The sequence below is a fragment of the Gymnoscopelus microlampas genome, assembly GCF_963454915.1.
Source record: "Gymnoscopelus microlampas genome assembly, chromosome: 22".
Taxonomy (NCBI): domain Eukaryota; kingdom Metazoa; phylum Chordata; class Actinopteri; order Myctophiformes; family Myctophidae; genus Gymnoscopelus; species Gymnoscopelus microlampas.
This window is the reverse complement of record NC_139959.1, coordinates 23,661,242-23,683,741: the sequence shown is the minus strand read 5'-3', so window position 1 is coordinate 23,683,741 and position 22,500 is coordinate 23,661,242. Positions and strand designations below refer to the sequence as shown.

The 22,500-nt window shown below is 43.3% G+C and overlaps 1 protein-coding gene across 1 annotated transcript in view; it reads left to right on the top strand.

The window, feature by feature from the left end:
- The window catches only part of LOC311039281 (cadherin-6-like), a 39,038-nt gene that overhangs the window by 2,505 nt on the left and 14,033 nt on the right, over positions 1-22,500 (top strand). Inside the window, exons 2-5 of the mRNA XM_084049036.1 lie at positions 6,718-7,012; positions 10,797-10,916; positions 15,996-16,163; positions 19,872-20,059. Coding sequence (XP_083905162.1) covers positions 6,718-7,012; positions 10,797-10,916; positions 15,996-16,163; positions 19,872-20,059 — 771 coding nt within the window. The remainder of the gene's footprint in view (positions 1-6,717; positions 7,013-10,796; positions 10,917-15,995; positions 16,164-19,871; positions 20,060-22,500) is intronic.

The following is a 22,500-nucleotide window of genomic DNA, read 5'->3' as shown; positions in this document are numbered from 1 at the left end:
TGTCACAGAGGATTGCCAGATCGTGTAGATCTTATCTGATTGCAATTACGGGTTTGTTAATTTTGCGAGAAAGTGCAAGTGATGAATGGAGCATTCCCCGATGGGGAATGAAAAGCTTTTTGGAGCACATGGGCAGCCATCTGCATCTGTGTCCTCAAGGTGCATACAGAAATGGCAGTCTGAAACCCAGGGACAAGAGAGAAAGAAAAAAGAGTGTCACAAAAGAGAAAAGCTGTTGTCATTGTGACATAGTGACAAATGAGCACGCGAGTGTGGAACAATGAAATTATAGTTATTATAAACAAGGGAGCCACCCATGACATGCAGCACAAGGTAGAATGATGAAACCAAAGTCAAATTGCAACAACCCGTCCCTTGTTATTATTTAGATATCAACTCAATTCCCTCGGTCGCTTCTTTTTTTTTCTTCTCCGAGCAACACACGCATAAACTGGGAGCAGCTAACAAATGAAATTGCATAGTTTTCAAGGGCGGTGGAAACAAAGGGGGGGAGGGGAGGAGGGAGCATTAATGCAGAAGCGATATATAGAGAAGGAAAGCGAGTGGGTGGCAGATAGGCAGTGCCGGCGCCGAGGGAGCACAGGGTGTTGTTTGGCTCCTAATATCAGCGTGTTGGCCAGTGATTTAAATAGAAAAAAGGAAAAATCCTCCCTCCCTCTTCTCTCCTCGAGGAGGTGCTACCGGTGGTACACTGGCGCTCATTAGCAGGCGAGCTGCATACGGGCCTTGGAGCAGCCCTGGCTGCTATGGGGTGGGGGGGTGGGGGGTGGGTTTATTTAATAATTTCTTGCGTTACCAAAGGGCACATCTCCACTGGAAAAAAAAGCTGGTTAATGGCCTGTGGGTGAGGACTGTTTGTGCTACTATCATTTCTCATAAAGTATTTACAGCCACTGATCGGCCCCGGTGGTTCTAGGCCTGGTGGGGTATGGGCGCCTCGGCGCAGCCCAATGCAAGCAGGCAGGCAGGCAGGCAGGCAGTGTTGGTGTCATACACAGGCACATTATGAAGACCCACACACACGCACGCACGCACGCACGCACGCACGCACGCACGCACGCACGCACGCACGCACGCACGCACGCACGCACGCACACACACAATCACAATCACAATCACACGCACACTCTAATTGCCCACCCAGTAATGGGCTGGAAATCATAGAAAGGGACAAAAACAAACGAACAGACCATGAATGTTTCCTAGCTTCTGTATGAGTCAGCGGCTGCGACACACAGGGACCTGTGGGGTGGGCTTTGTGTACGTGTATGCAAATGCTCGTGTTTATCTACTACTACTGCTGTGTGTGTGTGTGTGTGTGTGTGTGTGTGTGTGTGTGTGTGTGTGTGTGTGTGTGTGTGTGTGTGTGTGTGTGTGTGTGTGTGTGTGTGTGTGTGTGGGTGTGTGTGTGTGTGTTTCTTGTCCCGCACGGCGGTACCACCTGCTCATATTGGCAGAACGGCGAGGTAGTTCGCAATATGTCACGGGGCGGAGCCACGCTGTACCAGCGCCGTGGCAACCCCCGGCAGGGCGGTGTGACCCTGGAGCACACATGACGGCACGCACGTGTCGACTCACAGGATGAGACCCCCGCCCTCTCCCCCACACTGGTGTGATGAAGGGTGGCTGGAGGGACAACTTCAATTATGTTCCTCTCCTCGCTGGCATTGAGCTGGCGGATGGGGGCGTAGATGAGGTCACGGGGTGACACGGATGGCAAACAGCTGTCTGAAAACATTGCCGGGGGGCAAGAGGGAGATGTCTTAGTAAGATAGGACGATATCGCCTCAGCGCTTTTTTGTATCCCAATCCACCCCTCCTCCCCAGTGGTGGAAAGTAACTAAGTACATTTACTCAAGTACTGTACTTTAAGTACAATGTTGAGGTACTTTTACTTTGCTGGAGTATTTCCAATTGTCTATACTTTTACTTCTACTCCACTACATCTCGGAGGCAAATATTGTACTTTTACTACTTTTACCCACTTCAGCCCTATACATTTCGGCCATTTGAAAATAGCCGATCTACAAGCTCACAATGCGCCGCGATGCGACACATTGTGAGCTTGTAGATCTGCTATTTTCAAAGGATTTGTATACATTTGAAAACTTGTGAAAGACATAATGAGCACTTTTACTTTTGTACTTTAAGTATATTTTGATACCACTACTTTTGTACTTTTATTTAAGTAAAATTTGAATTCCAGACTTTCACTAGTAACAGAGTATTTCTACATTGCAGCATTGATACTTGCAAGTACAAAAATGTGAGTACTTTTTCCACCACTGCCCCGCCCCACCTTATGCACTGTTTTTTTTTAAAAGACCCCCTTCACATTGTCATTACGAAATGTTAATACCCTCCCATCAACCATTCAGACAGTCAAGTTGTATTCAAATGAGGGGCAAATAGATAATAGCAGGCAAAGTGCATACGGACTATGGGAGGATACCCATAATTAAAAGATAAGATTCTTGAAAAAGTGTGCCCAAGATGGAAAACAAAAGACACAATGGCGAGACACCGATAGGAGAGGAACATAATCTCTGTGACATTTAACCTTCAAGACCACATATTCTCTTGTAAACACATCAACAACCGTTTGATAGGCTATTTACTCACACAGGTTGAGGCTACCATCTGGCTATGTACTGTAGAAGTCAGCCAGACTCTACAGGCCTGGACACAAAGCCTTCAAGGCTAACTGGCTAATTGCCTTCCCCTGCTCCGAGTGTCACAATGTGTTAATTGCAGCCAATGCTCGTCTGGGCAAAATAGTGCTTGTCACACTTGAAATGTATTAATTTCAAAAAGGCTGCTAACATGTCACACGCACAAAAAAAAGTTCCACTTTATTCCTCCGTTTTTTTCTGGCTGCGTGCACCCACTGCCAGCGATTTTTCGATTTTCTTACTTTTGAAGTAGTCACAGCATATTTATCTCCAGTATGATCGATCCCCTGATGGTTGCTAATCCCAGAGGGTTTCACTGTGCTTCCGCCAAAAAAATCTCCAGTTCCCTTTTATATGCCTTTGAAAATAGCATGTCTCGGCCCAAAAGTACACAGGAGCTGAGATACAAGATTTTTAAGTAATAAGTTAACCAAGAAGTGAATGGAGCAGCAAATCTTCACGATATCTTGGGTTCTGTGAGAAAAACGAAAAAATTATGCTTTTACGTCAGGGGCAGTGAATGAGTTAAAGATGAAAGGATAAAGTATGTAGGGGTATATATTAAGTCATTATTCATGAAAAGTAGCCACTGAGAGGTGTTATTTCAAATACAAACCCGCAAGAAAACAAAACTTGAGTGGATGATTCTGAACACGGCTAAGTGCTTTCTCGTACAATAATAATTTCTCAACCCCTGTATGACTCTGTGTCACATAGGACAGGAGAAGAAAAGGCTAGCGAGCTATCGATGCGCTGAAGGCTGCGTGGCGACCGGACCGAATGCACATGTGGCTTTCTTGTCTCCCTCCCATGGTGATAGTTTAATTGTATTTTCAATAAAAATTGATCAGGTGGGGTTAGCGGGAATGCACATAGGGCTCCCAGATTGATTTCTGGGAAGATTTTTTTTTTGCAGCTGGGGCCCACCTGCAAGGTCGGGTAGAGACATGAGAGTGGAGAGAGGTCACAATTCCCCTATTGTGGTGTTCCACACTTACGAGCTGTTCTGTGGCATGCTTCAGGGATAGAGAGCCTGAGAGAGAGAGAGAGAGAGAGAGAGAGAGAGAGAGAGAGAGAGAGAGAGAGAGAGAGAGGACTCCTTGGCAAGATCACTCTGTTCCCATAAAAATGAGACTCGACACAGCATATGTCACGCTGTCTATCTGACTATCTCCCATATCAACAGCATGGCGGGAGCTCGATGTTATTAACTGAATTGTCGTTGTCGTGCTAGCAGAGATAGGCAGCCAGATAGACAGTCATGGAGAGGGACATTGCTGCTGAGGCAGTGGGAGGAAGATAATAATGTTGAAGTGGGCTGTTTTCAGCCAACCGAGTCACTGCTTGGAAGCATGCGCTGCAAAGCAGAATCGCAAACACTCCAAAAAAGAAATCCTGCACAGCACTCTCCTGGCTCGGACAGGCAGAAACCAAACAGCAAAAGAAAAAAATATATATATATATATATATTACTATTTTACCAATATAGAAGAGTGAGAGAGCATTGAGTGTGTTCAAGGTGTCAATGCAGAAATGCTACAACTCTAGATACTATATTTTCTGCCTTGGTTGACAGAGAAAAAAGTTACTTTTTCTAGTATTGACAAAAGCGAAGACATACAGCAAAGTTGTTCAAATTCTTTTGAATTCACTCCCTGTTCTGTTGAACAAGAAAAAAGATTGTAAGATATTGTAAGTATTAAACCAGGTGACCAAAATGGTGATACAGATGCTAATCCAAAGATTCTACAATCTTGAAGCATACCTTTACTCGGTTAAGAGAGAGAGAGAGAGAGATAGAGAGAGAGAGAGAGAGAGAGAGAGAGAGAGAGAGAGAGAGAGAGAGAGAGAGAGAGAGAGAGAGATGAGTAGGTTGAACAATGACACACTTGACACTTTAGACACTAATACGCAAAGCTGCTCATTTGCCCTGATGCAACAGTATGAATTAGTAAAGCCATGAAAAGCCTTTCAATATATGCAGGAACATACGTTTGACGTGAGTCGTGACCCTCTACGCCTCTACAAATCACCATACCGACCCACTCTGAGGCACAGCAGAGCCAAATACACTCTTCAGATACACTCCACCTCACCCCGTAGTACTTCTCTCTCTTTGTTCCTTTGTTTGATAGCTTGCGGTCACTTGTGCTTATGTTTTTGTTATTTAGATTATTATCCCCTGTTCCGATTGTCAATTAACAACAATGCAGTCAATGCTCGTCTGAGCAAAACAATCGTTGTCACACTTTGAAATGTATTAATTACACCAAAGGCTGCTAACATGTCACACACAAATGTCCGACGAGTTCCACTTTATTCCTCAGTCCACTTAAAGATGAAAGGATAAAGTATGTAGGGGTAGATATTAAGTTATTCTTCAAGAAAAGTAGCCACTGAAAGATGATATTTCAAATACAAACCATAATAAAAGATCACTTCTGGCATGAACACGGCTGTCTATGCAATTAGGAAGTAATTACATAGACAGCCGCACTTGTAAGTTGCTGTGGATCAGAGTGCCTTCCATTTCCCAAGTGGAAACTCTGTCCCCAGAGTCACTGCCATCCCATATTGAAAGATAACGCTGTTTTTCAGGGTTGATAATAATAATAATAATAATAATAATAATATACTTTTTTATTGCACTTCACACAGCATCAAAGACAAAATCAAGGATTTTTTTTTTGCAAGGAACAATAAAATAGCACAAAAACATTCTGTAATCAGGTAGTAAAAGCAGGTCCCTGCTGGAGGAGGGGGTCAGTTAATTCTGAAGTTATGGGGCTGCTACTGGGATGGCTCGTTCCCCCTGTGCTTGAGCCGATCGTCTTAGGGACGAGTACTGGAAGGTGGTCTGGATGGGGGAGAGGTGGGCACGGTGGGCTTCACATACTTTGAGCTTCACATTGCTCAAGGATGGGCTTCATATACAGTGAGCTTCACATTGTCCAAGGATCTCAGGCTGTGGTTAAAAGGTCTGTGATGTATAGGAAGAGACTGTGTAGGAAGGAGTTGGACTGAGCTGTGTCTGAAAAGTAATCAATAACATTTTGAAATCAATTCTAAAACGAATAGGTAACCAATGAATGGAGGCAGACATTGGTGTAATGTTTTCTGCTGTTCTAGTTTTAGTTAACAGCCTGCAGCTGCTGTGTTCTAAATTAATTGGAGAAGGGATAGGTTTTTCTTTATTGAGGCTGGAGTATATGGAGTTGTAATACTCTATTCAGAAGGAGATAAATGCATGGATGACTTGCTCTAGATCAGCAGGAGGAGTTACAAAATACTTAATTTTAGAGATGTTTCTTAGCTGGTTAAAACAGAACCGGACCACAGTATTTACCTGTACTCCTAAATGTTGCGCTGTAGGCTTTATATTTGCAGCTAAATCACAAAGATTATGTTGAATTACAGACAATGTGGCCTAATGGACACTATACATATGTGCCGAGGAGGAAACTGAATTACCTAGTCACTGAAAACTGTCTGATAAATAAGATCAGAGCTTGAAATGCCTACGGGATGTTTCCCGTAGGCACAGGATCCCATCGGGATCACGCCCCCTTTAAGGCAGTCAAAGAGGATGGCATGATCAATTGTATCAAATACAGTACAAAGATCAATGAGGAATACAATGGAACATTTTCCTCTATCAGCTGCTAAAAGAAGATCATTACTGACTTTAAGTAGAGTCGTGTCTGTGCTGTGCGGTGGCATGGACAAAATATTTAAGTTATGAAAGTATGTGGAAATGCTATGGATGTGAGTTTTATTTGCAGTATTGTGAACTTCACATACAAAACCTGAAGCTACAAGAGCTCCGTATCCTTCTTTTATTTTCCGCAAGATCACACATATCTGTATAATAACACCATATTTCGTCAACAAACGTTTCACCGAAGCAAAGTAAACAGGAGATAACTTGAATGAGTAGACCCACTGACGGTCTTTAAATTAAATGTTTGCAGACTCGCAAAGAAATAATGTCAACCCTCTCCCCCTCTGTGTTTTCTCTTCCCAGCTTCATTCAGACTCGGACCCGGGCGACGGCAGCGTGAAGTACGTGCTCAGCGGGGAGGGCGCCGGGTCTCTGTTCAAGATAGACGAGAAGTCGGGCGACCTCCACGCCACCAAGAGGCTGGACCGCGAGGAGAAGGACATGTACATCCTCCATGCCAAGGTGGTCAACCGCTTCACCAACGAGGTGCTGGAGGGCGACTCCGAGTTTGTCATCAAGATCCACGACATCAACGACAACGAACCCAAGTTCACCAGCGACCCCTACTTGGCCACGGTCCCTGAGATGTCCGACATTGGTGCGTTGGTACCTGTGATACCCTATGTGATGTTGTGTCTACTAGATACACAATTGCATGGGAATGTACATGTTCTTTTATGACGTACATGCATATACAGCCACACTAGCAGGCTGTATATGCATCCCACCCGCCACATGTACATACTGTATGTCTAGCAATGTATGTACTGTATGTAGTACATATTATTAATACATGCAGGCTGGTATCCGCACCAGACAGAATGTGGGATAATTACATGTATGTAATGGACGTACAGTATAATACATACATAATAATAATGAATTATAACAACAATACCTATTTGATCCACTGGGAAATTCAGTTTTCCGCTTCACCCAGCTGATTGCTGGCCAAGTGGTCAGACTTAAGCGCAGGTGGGGAACAGTTAGGGGTTATACGTCTTATTCAGGCACACTTCGACACATTGCCTTGCACTTCGACACCTGGGACCTTATGTTTCCCAGGTGGCCTCTCTACCCATTTAGCTATGGTTGACCCCAAATAAGATAAGAACAGATACTGCACTTGATGTTAGCCAAAAAGCAGAGAAGCGGTTGGGGTTAGGGTTGACGGAATGCTCACCAAATAACCACATATTCTATCAGTGTCGTTGAAGAAGATATTGATATATCCTACCTGTTCACTAGAGGTGTACATGACAATGGATATCTGCAGCTAAACTACCTAAAGCATGAATGCAACATGGCAATGCCTGTCTATCTATTTAATGCATAATGCATTATGGCAATGCTTCGCTGCAAAGTCCGCATCTCGTTAACCCCTGAGGTTGTTTAAGCCTTTTCTAAACCAAGTGCTTCGAGGCACGAGGAGATAGTACTCAAATGCATGTCCTATCTGATACATGTCATTATATTGTTTCAACATTGATTAAACATTCAAGACTGTATGTGTGCGTGCGTGCGTGCGTGCCTGCGTGCGTGCCTGCGTGCGTGCCTGCGTGCGTGCGTTTATAGTTAAAACAGAATAGAGACATTGCAAAATGCCAGTCTTACCGGATCAATGGGAGTTTATCAATCATAATAATGGAGCCAACTGAACGTGAGGATGGCTCGACTAATTAAACCAGTATCATTAGGAAGAAATAAACAAAGTAAACCGTCTCTGTGACGGTTACAGCTGTGTGGGAGTAGATAATCTTTTAAATAGAGTATCTTATTTAAACAGTGTTTGATTTAATTACTGGCATTGTCAACTCTGTCATCAGTGGGAATAAATAGTGTACTCGCCCTCCCCTCTGCTGCGCCAATTTCTCAGACATTACAGTTTGTTGATTTTGCATTATCATTTGTCCGTGTCACTCTGCGCTAAATTAAACTTTAATTATGGTGCGCCTGGCCTCGTATTCTTAGCCAGCGAGTGCAGGCGGTGCTCTGGAGCATAGATAAATGGTAAATACAAAAAGAGATTCTAATCAATACTTGCACAAATACAGGCAGCTCATGCTTGGCTACTGCTGCTGCTGCTGATGTTGTTGTTCTCTGGGACTGAGGGCCATTGGGCTTTGGCTTTCCAGCCCAAGCATGTCACAAAGGTGTCACTCAGAGACACACAGAGGGAGAGAGAGAGAGAGAGAGAGAGAGAGAGAGAGAGAGAGAGAGAGAGAGAGAGAGAGAGAGAGAGAGAGAGAGAGGGGGGGGGGCTGACACTTTTCTAAAGGCAGCACAGGTGCCCATGGCAACAACCAAGGTGCTTGGCAGCACATGTGTTCATGAGTAACTGCGTCCAGAGATGCTGGCCCTTTAAATGGGGATGAATTTGACTTTCACCCCAGACAGAATTAGACCATATAATAGTCTACTTTATATTAGGATATTTGTAAAGACTAAAAGACTCGACTGATAGTGTATCAAACTTGTACGATAAATGCACAAGAGCTGATATTGGTGAACTTGTCGAGGGATATATACATAATTGATTAGGGCTGAAAAATATTGGAAAAATAGTGCCATTGCAATATTTATGTTTAATATGTATTGAAATATTTAAAAACAATAAAACAGAGGTCACATCATTTCACCGGATATATACAGCTTTTAACTTCAAATACGTCACTCAGCCAGCAACGATAAGGGTGATTATAGGGGTAATCCATGCTCCGGTTGTGTCAGCATTGACACCGTGTCGTTAATGCTAATCCCACAATCTAAAGTCCATGATCAACACGATAGTAATATAATGCACTATGCTTACTGTAAAACGGGGCTCATCTTTGAAGGGGTGAAAGGAAGGTGGTGTCAGGGATTCAGCAGATTACAGGAGGCTTCAAATCCCTGCCTCTCATTTAAAATATTACATTACACTTATAAAGCTGCAATATCACTCGAGGGGAATTAACATGGGACAAAATAGATAGCTTAACGTTTGCCTTACTTTGCATCATGCGACTGTTGCACATGCGTACGTACCACTGTTAATGACCAAACAATATTTGTAATGACATCGCAGACAGGGCATCCAGGGTGACACGGATACAGATAGATATAGTGCATCCAGGCAGTATAACATACAGTAACGTTGCAGCTGTTTGTGTGACTTATGGTCCTCTTTTGAAAACTGAACAATTATTTTCATGGCATTTAGCTCCCAATAATAATAATGATAATAACCAAAAAAAATCATGCATATTCTTGTTTTGATTGTCAGAAACATTTTATTTTCTTCAACAGCTTAAAGGCAGCAATGAGATCTGATTATGCTTTCTCTTTAGTTGTTGTTTTCTCTCAGGAAGCTGCTATGTCAAAAAAAAGCCTTTTGGGAGTTGAATTCTCTAGTTAAAGGTATCAGTGATCAAGATTGGGTGAACTTGCTCAAGAATTCTCACCAGAACTGTCACTTTTGTGTCAGGCAGTACTACAAATCAGACAGATATAGTCTCTGTCTCTCTCTCTCTCTCTCTCTCTCTCTCTCTCTCTCTCTCTCTCTCTCTCTCTCTCTCTCTCTCTCTCTCTCTCTCTCTCTCTCTCTCTCTCTCTCTCTCTCTCCTCTGATACTCAACTCAACACTCCCTGCTTTTTAGTAAGAAAGAAACTGCAGTATTCCTCCCTTGCGGGATCTTGCCTTGACATCAAATTAGCAAAAGTTTCATGGGGTCATTATCCCCATTGTATTGCACAATTCTATATTTATACCACTCTGCCATTAAATATTTCTAGTCAATTAATTTCCTTACGCATGTAATGAGGCAACGATTGGCCCCGCAAGGCGCCATTTGGGAGGTAGTACTTGGCTACCCACACTTTTTGCTCTCAGCTAAAATAGATGCCTCAGCCCCATTCCTCTGGAACGGGGAAATGGTTCACAGCCGTTCACCCGTGATCAGATATTAGCCTTGCTAGGCCCCCCAGATCTACAAATGCACTAATAGGTTTCTTGGGGGTTGCAAAGTACCAGCAGCATTTCAGCGCCAGCTCCAGTGTTTAGTGAGAGAAGGAGGGAGATATACTTAGAAAAATACATTAGGACTCATCGATTACCCGCACAAATCAATCAACTATGAGGCTAAGTGCCCTGATGCTGGCAGATATCACCTTAGGTAATGTGACGTGACAAGAAATTATTGATCACCTTTTTTTATCCTACTTATTTGTTTAGCTTTTAAAGCATGAGTGAGCATGGATACAAGGTGATCTGACACCCCATCAGAAGGTGCGCCAACTTAACCAATTATCCCCAGCTGGTAGTTTTCAACAAAATCAAAGAGCCGATCTAATCTGCCGCCATTTGTCCTCTCTTCTCTCTCCTTCCTGCCACTCTCTGCCAGGCACCGCTGTTATCCAAGTGACGGCCGTGGACGCAGATGACTCCACGTACGGGAACAGTGCCAGGGTGGTCTACAGCATCTTGGAGGGCCAGCCTTACTTCTCTGTGGATCCCGAGACGGGTCAGTGTCCAATGTGTACTTTAAGTCTGTATTTATCTGTGTCACAATTAACACATTACCTGCCTTGATATTTAAACATTGTTTTTTATCCCCTTGCCAGCGTAATTACCTTAAATATATATTAAATAGATCCGTGTATCCACTGGGACAATAAAATTGCAACCGCGAGCAGCCATTTTGGGGCTATGGCCCGTTGAAAACGGGTGGTTTTCAATGCAAAAAAAAGAAACTGAGTTAGGATCGTTTTTCTAAAAATCCCATAGTTAGGCTGGATGATGTCTGTTTTTTTGGAATGACGTCACATCCGACTACTTCTTCTCTGAGTGACGAGGGACCCTTCCAAAGCTGTGTTAGAGCGCCCCTTGTGGAATTTTAATTTTTTTATAATAGAATTCATTATGCGTTCTTTGTGTGCAAGTGATGTATTTAAATAGGGTTGTCCGATATTGGCTTTTTTACCGATAACCGATATACCGATATTGTCCAACTCTTAATTACCGATACCGATATCAACCGATACCGATATATGCGGGGATTATTGTGATTAGGGTAAGCTCAAATTTCATATCACACACACCATATACAGTAAGAACTCCTGTAACTTATTTATAAAGCAAAAAAAAAAAAAAAAAAAAAAATTCAAAAACCGATACCGATATTTTTCCGATATCAATTTTTATGCTAATATCGGCCGATAATATCGGGAGGCCGATAATATCGGACATCCCTATATTTAATAGAACGCATATATGCGTCTTTGGGGGGTAATGTGTTAAAACTAATTTGTTAAGGTTTTAAAGAGATGTTTTTTTTAATGTTAATGTTATATTATCATTACAATTGTGGTGTTATGGCAGTTATTTGGGGGCCCCTTGCAGTGGGCTCATGGGAATCACTGCTGTAGAAGGAAGTCGGTGAATCTTGTCTCCTAACTCCTAAATTGGGGTAGGTTGTCAGGACTGTAGTACTCGAGGGCGGTCTCGGTCTAATTCTCATAATCAGTAACAGTAGTAAGCTGTATGACACTTCTTTCCTATTATACCAAATTGAGAGCCTTTCCAAAGTCAGTAAAATATGTGACCAGCCATGGCAGACACCAAACTATGCCAGGCATTCAGTTTTTTACAAAAGACCGTCACAGAATGAAGAATTGCAATATTATTCCCTTGGTTCGTCTGTCATGTCAGGTCCAAAGAAAAATGTTTTAACACACAAAATCATGTTAAAATGACCGGGTTTGTAAACGAAAGTGTCCGTTTTCTTCTTCCAATCTGAATGAGTGATGCAGGAGGCGGTGGAGCAGCCTGCTGGCATAGCTCTCTGAGACAAAGCATAGAGACAATGGAAGGAATGCCTCACCTCGCTCATGCTTGATTGATTTAATACTTTATTTGTCAAAAAAGGAAACAGCACGGAGGTAACAGTAAAACACTCCGGCTATTAAGGCTTACACGAAAAAGGCATGGGGACTTGTTTCCATTGTGGCTCTATGTATTCAATTCATCAACAGAGCATATAATATTAACACATGAATACATGTCATCAACAAATACAAATGGCCATATTTGCTTGAGCAGCATTCAGATGCAATGTTTAGGATGCTTTTGACCAGTGATTAGTGAATGAATAGATGGCGAGACTGAGTATATTTTCTCTTTCAACGTGATTTTCTTTCTTTGCAGGTTTTACATTCACATTGATTATGTAATGGGTAGTTCAGTCAATCTATACCTCATAGTATAGCTCTGATTTTCTTCTAATGCAAAAATGTTGAATAATCCCCTCTTTGGTCACATATAATCACAGTGTTTCAGAGCAAAGGGTTGTCTTCTGTAAGTAATGTGCATCAATTTGTATTTTGCTCGTGTTCCTTTTGAAAAACAGAATTATTTGGTCATGGGCTCGATTGGGATTCAAATTCTTCTGGTCTCGGTCCTGACAGTCTAAACGTTTCCCAGGCTGACAACAATTGGGGCTGTAATTGAGGCTAAAACTAAGGTGCCTTTCAGTCGGGGATTATACTCCCACATCAAATCAAATATAACCTCTCCTCCATAATCAGTGTGTTTGAGGGTGGGGGGGCAAACATTTTGCAGATGACAGCCATATCTACCCATCAAATAAACATTACATACCTCCTCCCCTTTATTTAGAGAACCACATACACTGGGCGGGATGCGCAGACCGTAAATAAAGGGCCATAACAATAAAATACAATGAAAAGTCAGTGTTCTTGTGGTGGGTTGTTCCTTCTCATTAAGCCCTTATTTTTCACCATTGGAGCAAACTGTGCCGATTAGGCTGTCAAACCCGTCAATTGTACTGCCAATTAACATTTACCACCCTCAAACTAGTGGCCATAGTCTGTTTTTATTTACTTAGTACTGTCTCCTGTTGTCTCGCTCCATTTGTCTTGCGCACAGCACTTACCGTGTTGAAAGAACAAGGTAAAAACTTTGAAATTAAAAACTTTTTCATGGTGTGGCACTGAAGCTTTCTAGAACTGCAGTGTGTGCGTGCGTGCGTGCGTGCGTGCGTGCGTGCGTGCGTACGTACGTACGTACATTCACACACAACGCGTTTATGCACAGCACACGTACGTATGCATCTATGTCCCCTAAGGAACATAGAACAATCATAGGAAACTACACAGCTCAGCTGAAACTGCTACAGCTACACCAACCACACAAATGTTGTTTAGACAGAAGGTTGATATTTAGCTGATATGCAAATGTATTTGAAGCACTACATTATTCTCTTTGGACTCTACTTATGTATCTATTTACCCTGTCCTTTGTTGACTAGGTTTCATGCTTTACTCTGTTTACTCTCAATTTGCACTTGTAAGACACTCTGGATGAGAGTGTCTGCTAAGTGCTTAAATTGTCTGTGTGTGTGTGTGTGTGTGTGTGTGTGTGTGTGCGTGCGTGCGTGCGTGCGTGCGTGCGTGCGTGCGTGCGTGCGTGCGTGCGTGCGTGCGTGTGCATGTGTGTGTGTGCGCGCGACCACGCGTGCACTTGTGTGCGTGCGTGTCTGTATGTGCGTGCGTGTCTGTATACTGTATGTGTATACTGCATGTGTGCGTGTGCGTGCGTGTGTGTGCGTGTGCGTGTGTGTGTGCGTACGTGTGTGGCTGAATTTTTGTTCCAGTACCTCCCTGATCCCCTGAATGGTGACTGTCTGTCTGAAAATCACCAACCAGCCCCTCCCCTGTAAAACCCTATCCTGTTTGTTCGTTTTCAATCATTAATAGGTGCTTTGGAACACATCCCGCTTGTTCTGGCTTTTCTTCCATTTGCAGATTAGCGAAAAGGATTAGTAGTAATATTGTTTATCCCAGACGCATTTTGTAAAGCTGACATCCCATCTCGCACAAAGGCATTCCTGGACATTACATTATAAGCAGGCTTTGTCTCGATACACTTGCATGTGCAGATGCACGAGCGTGTGCACGTGCACGTGCGTGCATACATGGCGTGTGTATGTCTTGCAGTCAGTAAGCAACAATAACAGTGGGAGTGAGAGTGAGCAAGATAGGTAGAGGGTTGATGGAAAGCTAGGCAGATAGATTGGCAGATGGAGAGATTGTGAGAAAGGAGAGATTGATGCTGTGCCTCGGTGTCTCTCTACACTGACAGTACAACAACCATGTTGTGTTTGTCTTCCTTCGTTGAAATTGCATGTTGAGAAAGAGAAAGAAAAACGGTGACATTTTTTTGTTAGAGAAAGAGAAAGAAAAATGTTTTGTTCCTGCATTGCAGTGAGAGTTTCTCTCTATTTCTATGTCTCCCTATTTCTCTCTTCTTTTTTTTCACCCTTATACAGATGAAAATGTGTGAACTTTGTCAATGCGGTTCATTAGGTGATTTTGTTTGACCTTCCCTTGTACTCTAATCCTCTCTCTTTCATTGTTATATTTTTTAATACTCATCATCACCCAAATCTGTAAAAAAAATAAATGTAGTTCGTCAGGAGGCAGACAATGACAGGTGATGGATCACACCTTTTGAATTTGCAGCCAATTATCACTTCGGTCTCTCTTCTGTCCTCTCTCCGGAGATTCAGCATGTCAGAACATAGGAGAAAAGAAACAAACAGTTCTCCTACCTGCCTAGAGTCTCCACTCTAAAGAGCACACTGAATGTTGAAATGCATCCGGAGATTTACACACCTGGAAAAATGGGCCTCAAAACGCATGACGATACTTTTTCTCTCTAAAACAACTTCAAGATAAAATTGTAAAGGTAGTTGCAAAAAAAAGTGTCATAATCCGATTAATCGTTTCGATAATCGCCCGATTATTCAATTATGAAAATAATCGTTAGCTGCAGCCCTAGTAGGGACAGGGTTTCAGGGTCACTGTGTAAGTACGGGACCGCTTGAAGTGTCAAGTTGTTAAAAGAAAAGAAAAAAGTCTCTGGAACGGAAAAAGCGTCTCGCAGCTCGGAGAAGCTCCGCTGAGTACAAGATGACTCAGTTGTAGTCTTCAGTGCTGGGAGTTCCGCTGGATCCATGGATAGCTGGATTTTACTGTCAGGCTCAACTCAAAACTATAGACCTGCTCAAAACTATAGACCTAACTTACAATACATCTTAACAGAACACACACACACAGGAACGACTGAAGCACAACTCCAACAAACATAATTAAGTAAGTAGGTAAGCCTTGCCGAGCCATGTGGCCCATAGGGCAAGGAGCCTATCTCCTGTTTCTGTGAGCCGTGAGGCAGCTTAATGTACAAGTATACCCCCTGGACATGACGCTAGTGTGTCTCAGGGACTTACCCCCCCAATCCAACCAACCAAACATACCCCAACAGAAAACCTGACACCCAAACTTAAAATTGAGCAATGACAGATCACAAAGCTTGAGTCTTTATGGACTGAGAATCTTTAAGCCAACAAGGCACAGGTGGAGCTCACAGATGACACAACTCTCAGATGACAGGGCTCTCAAGACTCTGGGGAGGGTAGAGGTAGAAACCGTGACACTACTATTACATGACACTACATGCTGTTATCACTCCAGATGAGAGCGTGACCTAAATCTGTTCTCCAATGGTGTTCTGCTCTCCTCAGGTTTGATCAAGACGGCCCTGCCCGGCATGGACAGGGAGGTGAAGGAGAACTACCAGGTTGTGATCCAGGCTAAAGACATGGCTGGACAGATGGGGGGGCTCTCAGGGACCACCACGGTCAGCATCACTCTGTCAGACGTCAACGACAACCCGCCGCGCTTCGCCAAGAGTGAGTATAGCTTCTTGGAAATACAATCAGGAACACAGACTGTGCGCAGCTGTACACACACTGACCAACTCTAAGTGCAAAACTATTGCAAAAATAATACTTGTCAATTGACTGAATATAGTCTTTCACACCCAGTATCACGCACAACAGTGGCACGCACACACGCACACACGCACACACGCACACGCACGCACGCACGCACGTACGCACGCACGCATGCACGCACGTACGCACGCACGCACGCACGCACGCATGCACGCGGACCGATGCACACACACACACACACACACACACACACACACACACACACACACACACACACACACACACACACACACACACACACACACACACACACACACACAATATCATGGTCATTATCATGTCAGTATCATGGTCAGCATCATGGTCAGTATCATGTCAGTATCATGGTCAGCATCATGGTCAGTATCATGTCAGTATCATGGTCAGCATCATGGTCAGTATCATGGTCAGCATCATGGTCAGTATCATGTCAGTATCATGGTCAGTATGATGGTCAGTATCATGTCAGTATCATGTCAGTATCATGTCAGTATCATGTCAGTATCATGGTCAGTATGATGGTCAGTATCATGTCAGTATCATGGTCAGTATCATGTCAGTATCATGGTCAGTATCATGGTCAGTATCATGGTCAGTATCATGGTCAGTATCATGGTCAGTATCATGGTCAGTATCGTGTCAGTATCATGGTCAGTATCATGGTCAGTATCATGGTCAGTATCGTGTCAGTATCATGGTCAGTATCATGTCAGTATCATGTCAGACACACTGACTATAATGGCACATGCACGGTGCTTGTCAACTACAAATGTAACAACTACAGACATTTTGTGTTGTAGCTAATTCTGGGACAGTTCTTTAACAGTCCATTGTCCCTACAGAAAAAAAACTTCTACTTCGCTCACATAAACCCACTGACTCGGTGCCAGTGCCATTCAGGCAGCCCGGTACCGTCATCATCCGGTGTCAATTTCAAAAAATGGATTATGTGTGATGAGCTGTGGGTATTGTGCACAGTGGAAGCTCTCTCTCCAAGACAGACAATTAAATGCAGAGCCATATGACAGAGTGAAGGATCCCGCAAAGTTCATCAGATCAGCTCTGTAATCCCTATTAAACGAAGAAAGGACAGTGTCCCGGGTTTTTAATCTCCCTCGACACTCTCTCTCTCTCTCTCTCTCTCTCTCTCTCTCTCTCTCTCTCTCTCTCTCTCTCTCTCTCTCTCTCTCTCTTCTACTTCTGGTGAATAGCAACAACAGAGGGATCAGACTGACATATTACTGGTGTCATGTTGTTTCCACACAATAACAGCAGTGTGTATGTGCAAACATCTGACTGCAGGTGCGTGCACGCACGCATGTGTGTGTGTGTGTGTGTGTGTGTGTGTGTGTGTGTGTGTGTGTGTGTGTGTGTGTGTGTGTGTGTGTGTGTGTGTGTGTGTGTGTGTGTGTGTGTGTGTGTGTGTGTGTGTATATTGTTTGACTGACTGCATATGAGTGTGGGGCTGTGATGTGTGTGCATGTTATGTAGGCCTACATGTGCGTGGTTGACCATACATACACGTGTGTGTCCATGCACAAGTGTGGTTGACTGTATGCATGTGTGTGTGTGTGTGTGTGTGTGTGCTATATATTCTGTGACCATGCACACGTGTGTATCTGTCTTTGTTTGTATCATTGCATGTGCATGCGCGAGTGTGATTGCACTGTGTGTAGAGCAATGCACACAAGAGAGAGAGAGAGAGAGAGAGAGAGAGAGAGAGAGAGAGAGAGAGAGAGAGAGAGAGAGAGAGAGAGAGAGAGAGAGAGAGTGAAAAAACCCAGCTCTTTGCATGACAAAATGCACACGGCCGCGGAACCCCGTTTTCCATTTATCACTCCCCATGGCAGGGACCAGCAGACAGACTGAGATAGAGGAGAGAGAGAGAGAGAGAGAGAGAGAGAGAGAGAGAGAGAGAGAGAGAGAGAGAGAGAGAGAGAGAGAGAGAGAGAGAGGAGGATGGCAGAGGCAGAAGAGAGGATATATGAGGTGACAGGGTGGATGGATGGAGAGGAGAGGCAGTGAAGGTGGGGGAGGTACGGGGGTACGGGGGTGACAGGAAGGAAAGAAAGAAAGACAGACAGGAGAGCGAGTGTGTGGAGGAAGGATCCCTGTGATGTAGAGGGAAAGATACGGGGATGGGGAGGGTGACAGAGGGGTTTAGAATAGAAGGCAGGGGGAAAAGGGAGAGTGAGTGGGTATTGTAAGGAAGGATACGGGGTGGGGGTGACAGAGGGGTGTAGATAGAAGACAGGGGGGAAGACAGAGAATGAGTGGGTGTTTTAAGGGGACACCCAGAGGAGGCGGGGTGTCAGACAGAGATATCATTGTCTGCTGGAGTGATGCCTCCGTCTCCCCTCTCTCTCCAGCCAATGTTAAATACCTGCTGGATTGAGGGAAAGCTTAGTGTGAGCACACTCCGCAGGCACACGGAAGGGTGTTTTGTGTATATAGCATGTATGCCAATCTACTGTACGTGATACATGTGGCCTGTGCGTGTGTGTGTGTGTGTGTGTGTGTGTGTGTGTGTGTGTGTGTGTGTGTGTGTGTGTGTGTGTGTGTGTGTGTGTGCGTGCGCGCACACGCGTTCACATGCACTTACAAGCGTCAGTGTCACCGAGACCTGCCGACTCAGGCTTTGCCAAAACACCGTCAGCGTGTTTTATGAGCTTGTCAGTGTTGTTTGTCTCTGCGGGCCGTGTGTATATCAGGGCCGCGCCTCCACGGCTCTTTATTTAAGCGTGCAAAAGATACGGGAGGCGGCGTTCGGTGCCTGACAGGCAGACATCAATTCATCTCACTGCGGAAACAAACTGGAAGTCATTTGACACAATTAATGAATAAATAAATGAATAAATACATGAATAAATAAATAAATAAATCAGATTGAAGAAGACGCACGCACGTATGCACTCACACACACACACGCACACACACTTGCGCGCGCAACCGATTAATTTATGCAGGAACAAATTGCCCAAGAATTTATGTCACATCCTAAAATGTGAGTCCTGGGACTCCTGAACTGCCTCTCGTTTCACAAATGGCCCGAAATTAATAGATTGGATGTGATGCGTATTTTACTGCATATGAAATTTCGCTTCAACAGCTGATGTACAAGCATTACAGAAATGAATCTCTCTCTCTGTCCCCTATTCTTTCCCTTTCTCTTTGCCCCTGTCATCCTTTTTTCCCTCTCTCCCCAACTCTCTGTCTGTCTTTCTGTCTCTCTCTCTCCCAGTGTTGATTTCGTCGACTAAAACTATGACGAAAAATGTTCGTCGACTACTTTTTTTCACTGATGAAAACTAAATAAAAACTAAATTAAACGCTATTAAGCTATGATGACTAAAACTAAGACTAAATATATTGACAATTTTGTCAACAAATAAAAAATAGACTAAAATGTTAGTGAGGGACTGGTGGAGAAGAGATCCAGTGGAACTAAAAGACAAGTCATTTTATGTTTGGTTGTGCTCGGGTGCTATGAAAATAGCAGATCTACAAGCTCACAACGCGTCGCAGAAATCAGCCATCATGAGTTTTATGATTTTTATTCTAAAGACCAAAACAAAATCAAAAGTTGCTGTCAAAATCAACACTGCTCTCTCTCTCTCCCATCAGGCATGCATGAGTTCAGAATCCCAGAGTCAGCAGAGGTGGGCTCCGTGGTGGGAGTGATCCGAGCCGTGGACGCGGACATCGGCGAGAATGCAGAGATGGAGTACAAGATCATGGGCAGCGAGGGCCCAGCGGTGTTGGACATTCACACCAACAAGACGAACCAGGAGGGTGTCATCACACTGAGGAAGGTCAGAGCGCTGGGTTAGGGCAGGCTTATAGGACCCTGGGACCATTTACCTGCTCACTTGTTAGCTTGGAAATCTGTTATTTTCATTGAGTGACACTGTGGTGCGAAGTGTAAATTAGGCCAGGCCATCAATATCGGTCCCATCAAGGGTATACTACAAATCTAGGGACAAAAACATGAAGTTGTCCCCTCCAATAAAGTCTTTTAAAAATAATAATGCAGTTTGAAATATAGATTTAATAGAAGCCTTCTCCACTTATGTAATCATTCACACATCGACACAAGAAGTTTTGTTCATCGATTGTCGACAGTGGCGTTATAGTTTAATGACCGAAGTTCAGCTAACGTGAATGTATTTAAACACATTTGTGGAGCTAAAAAATGGAAAGACAAAAAAAATAAAATAAAAGCTGAACAAGGAACATTTTTTTTTACTTCAGTAATGTTTGCATGGCCTAGTATTTCGGACTCATCACCGTTGTAACTCACTCATTATACACATACAAATGGTTTCAAAACAATCTGAGGAGCACAATGGGATAGACAAGATTGAGTGGGTTGACCCTTTTGACCCTATGTTGACCCTATTGATTAACTGAGAACTCAGAAGCACTTTGTTGCCAATGCTGTATCTCATATGGCAACTGGATCAGGTTAATGTGCAACATGAAACATAGGACAATAACAATTTACTGTACAAGACACAGGACAATAGCACTGCCCACTGTTGAGCTTGACATAGACTTGCACTGCCTAATAATGCTGCTGTATTGTCAGCCCTAGGCTAGTGGAAAATAGGCAGTTGCGTAGGTTGTCAAGAACCAAGCTAATTATATATTTATGTATTTCTGATAGAATAAAATAGTAGCAATAGTGGCAATGGACCTGTACCACCTCTGAGATGGAAGTTTGGTGAAGAGGTTGCTGCCTCAAAAATGTACTCGACTATTATTTTATTTTTGGAACACAGTTATATTAAGTGATTCAAAAAGACAATGGCATTTTGAATGGGCACATTTCTTTATGGTCCAGGTGTGTAGCTTTAACAGCCCTATAAACTGCTACTGTATATGAGAAACAGCTGTCTGTACTGGTGCAGGACGGACTAAATGCAGGATGATGCCTTAGGGATGAAGAGGGACTCCCTGTGGTGACTACCAGTGTTGCCAGATTTTGCAAGATAAATAAGCAAATAGGGCTATGAAAACAAGCCCAAAAGAAGGGACTAGGCCACATGAGCATCAGATATTTGAAAATAGCTGATCTACAAGCTATATATTTTTTATATATAGTATTTATATAATACATATATATTTTTAACATTTTAACAACACAAATCTGATACAGGGCTCACAAAATACTTGTAGATGGGGGGTCCATCACATGAAAATGTTTGAGAACCACTGGTATAAACAACATCAGGAAGCAAGCTCCAAATAAGCAACTATACTTAAAGCTGTACAGTGCAAATTTCAAAAAAACGATTTTTAGCAGCCTCTGCTGGTCATTACCGTCACTGCAAGCCGTTTGTTTATTATTGCGTTACCCAGAATTCCATTCTTTTTCACCGGAAGACGGAAGCATTTCAAAAAGCGTTTGTTTAATTGTTTTATACGATCTGTGGATCGTTTCTCTTAGCCAGTGGAGCTTTAGTTACCGTGAGCTGTGTTTTCTTTTTCTGTTTTTTTTCGTTCTTCAAATCATACAATCTGTTAAAATCAGCGTGAGTTTCCTTTTTGTTATTAGCGCGGTAGTTCCTGGCCAAACAGGAAACCGGTGCATTTCCGCTTCCATTTTCCGGCCAGATGACGTAATTTTCGCGGGACAGTCAACCCCGACCATATTCAATAGAAAATATATAAATAAAAGGCTTTCGGGGGTGAAATTCATGGAGTGGGTGTTGTGAAACATTTGCCACTCACAAAAGATATACAATTTAACTTTAGTTTTATTGAAAAAGTTACCTAGCATTACTTTAAGAAACAAGCCCAAAGTCGCTTCTAAGCGTACATGGCAACACTGGTGACTACACTGCATGTGTAAGTATTACCTACGTTCATATGACGGGCAGCGATTCACACACATTCATATGACGGGCAGCAATTCACACACATTCATATGACGGGCAGCAATTCACACACATTCATATGACGGGCAGCAATTCACACACATTCATATGACGGGCAGCAATTCCAGTGGAAAGAATGAACGCTAACCGCCAAACTGGTTCTCTGAATGTAACTTATGCAAATTAGAGAGAAACAAAAACCAACAAACAACACAGAAACAAAGTTGACAGTTGTAACACCGCAAGGCTCTGAGTCCCTCATTCTTCCCTCACAACCCACACCCACAGAGAGATAGTGATGGCCGGTATGGATTTCAGCATCCAGCAGTGCACTCTGTGGTGTGTTTTTGACGCATTTAACAGTATCTGACAGT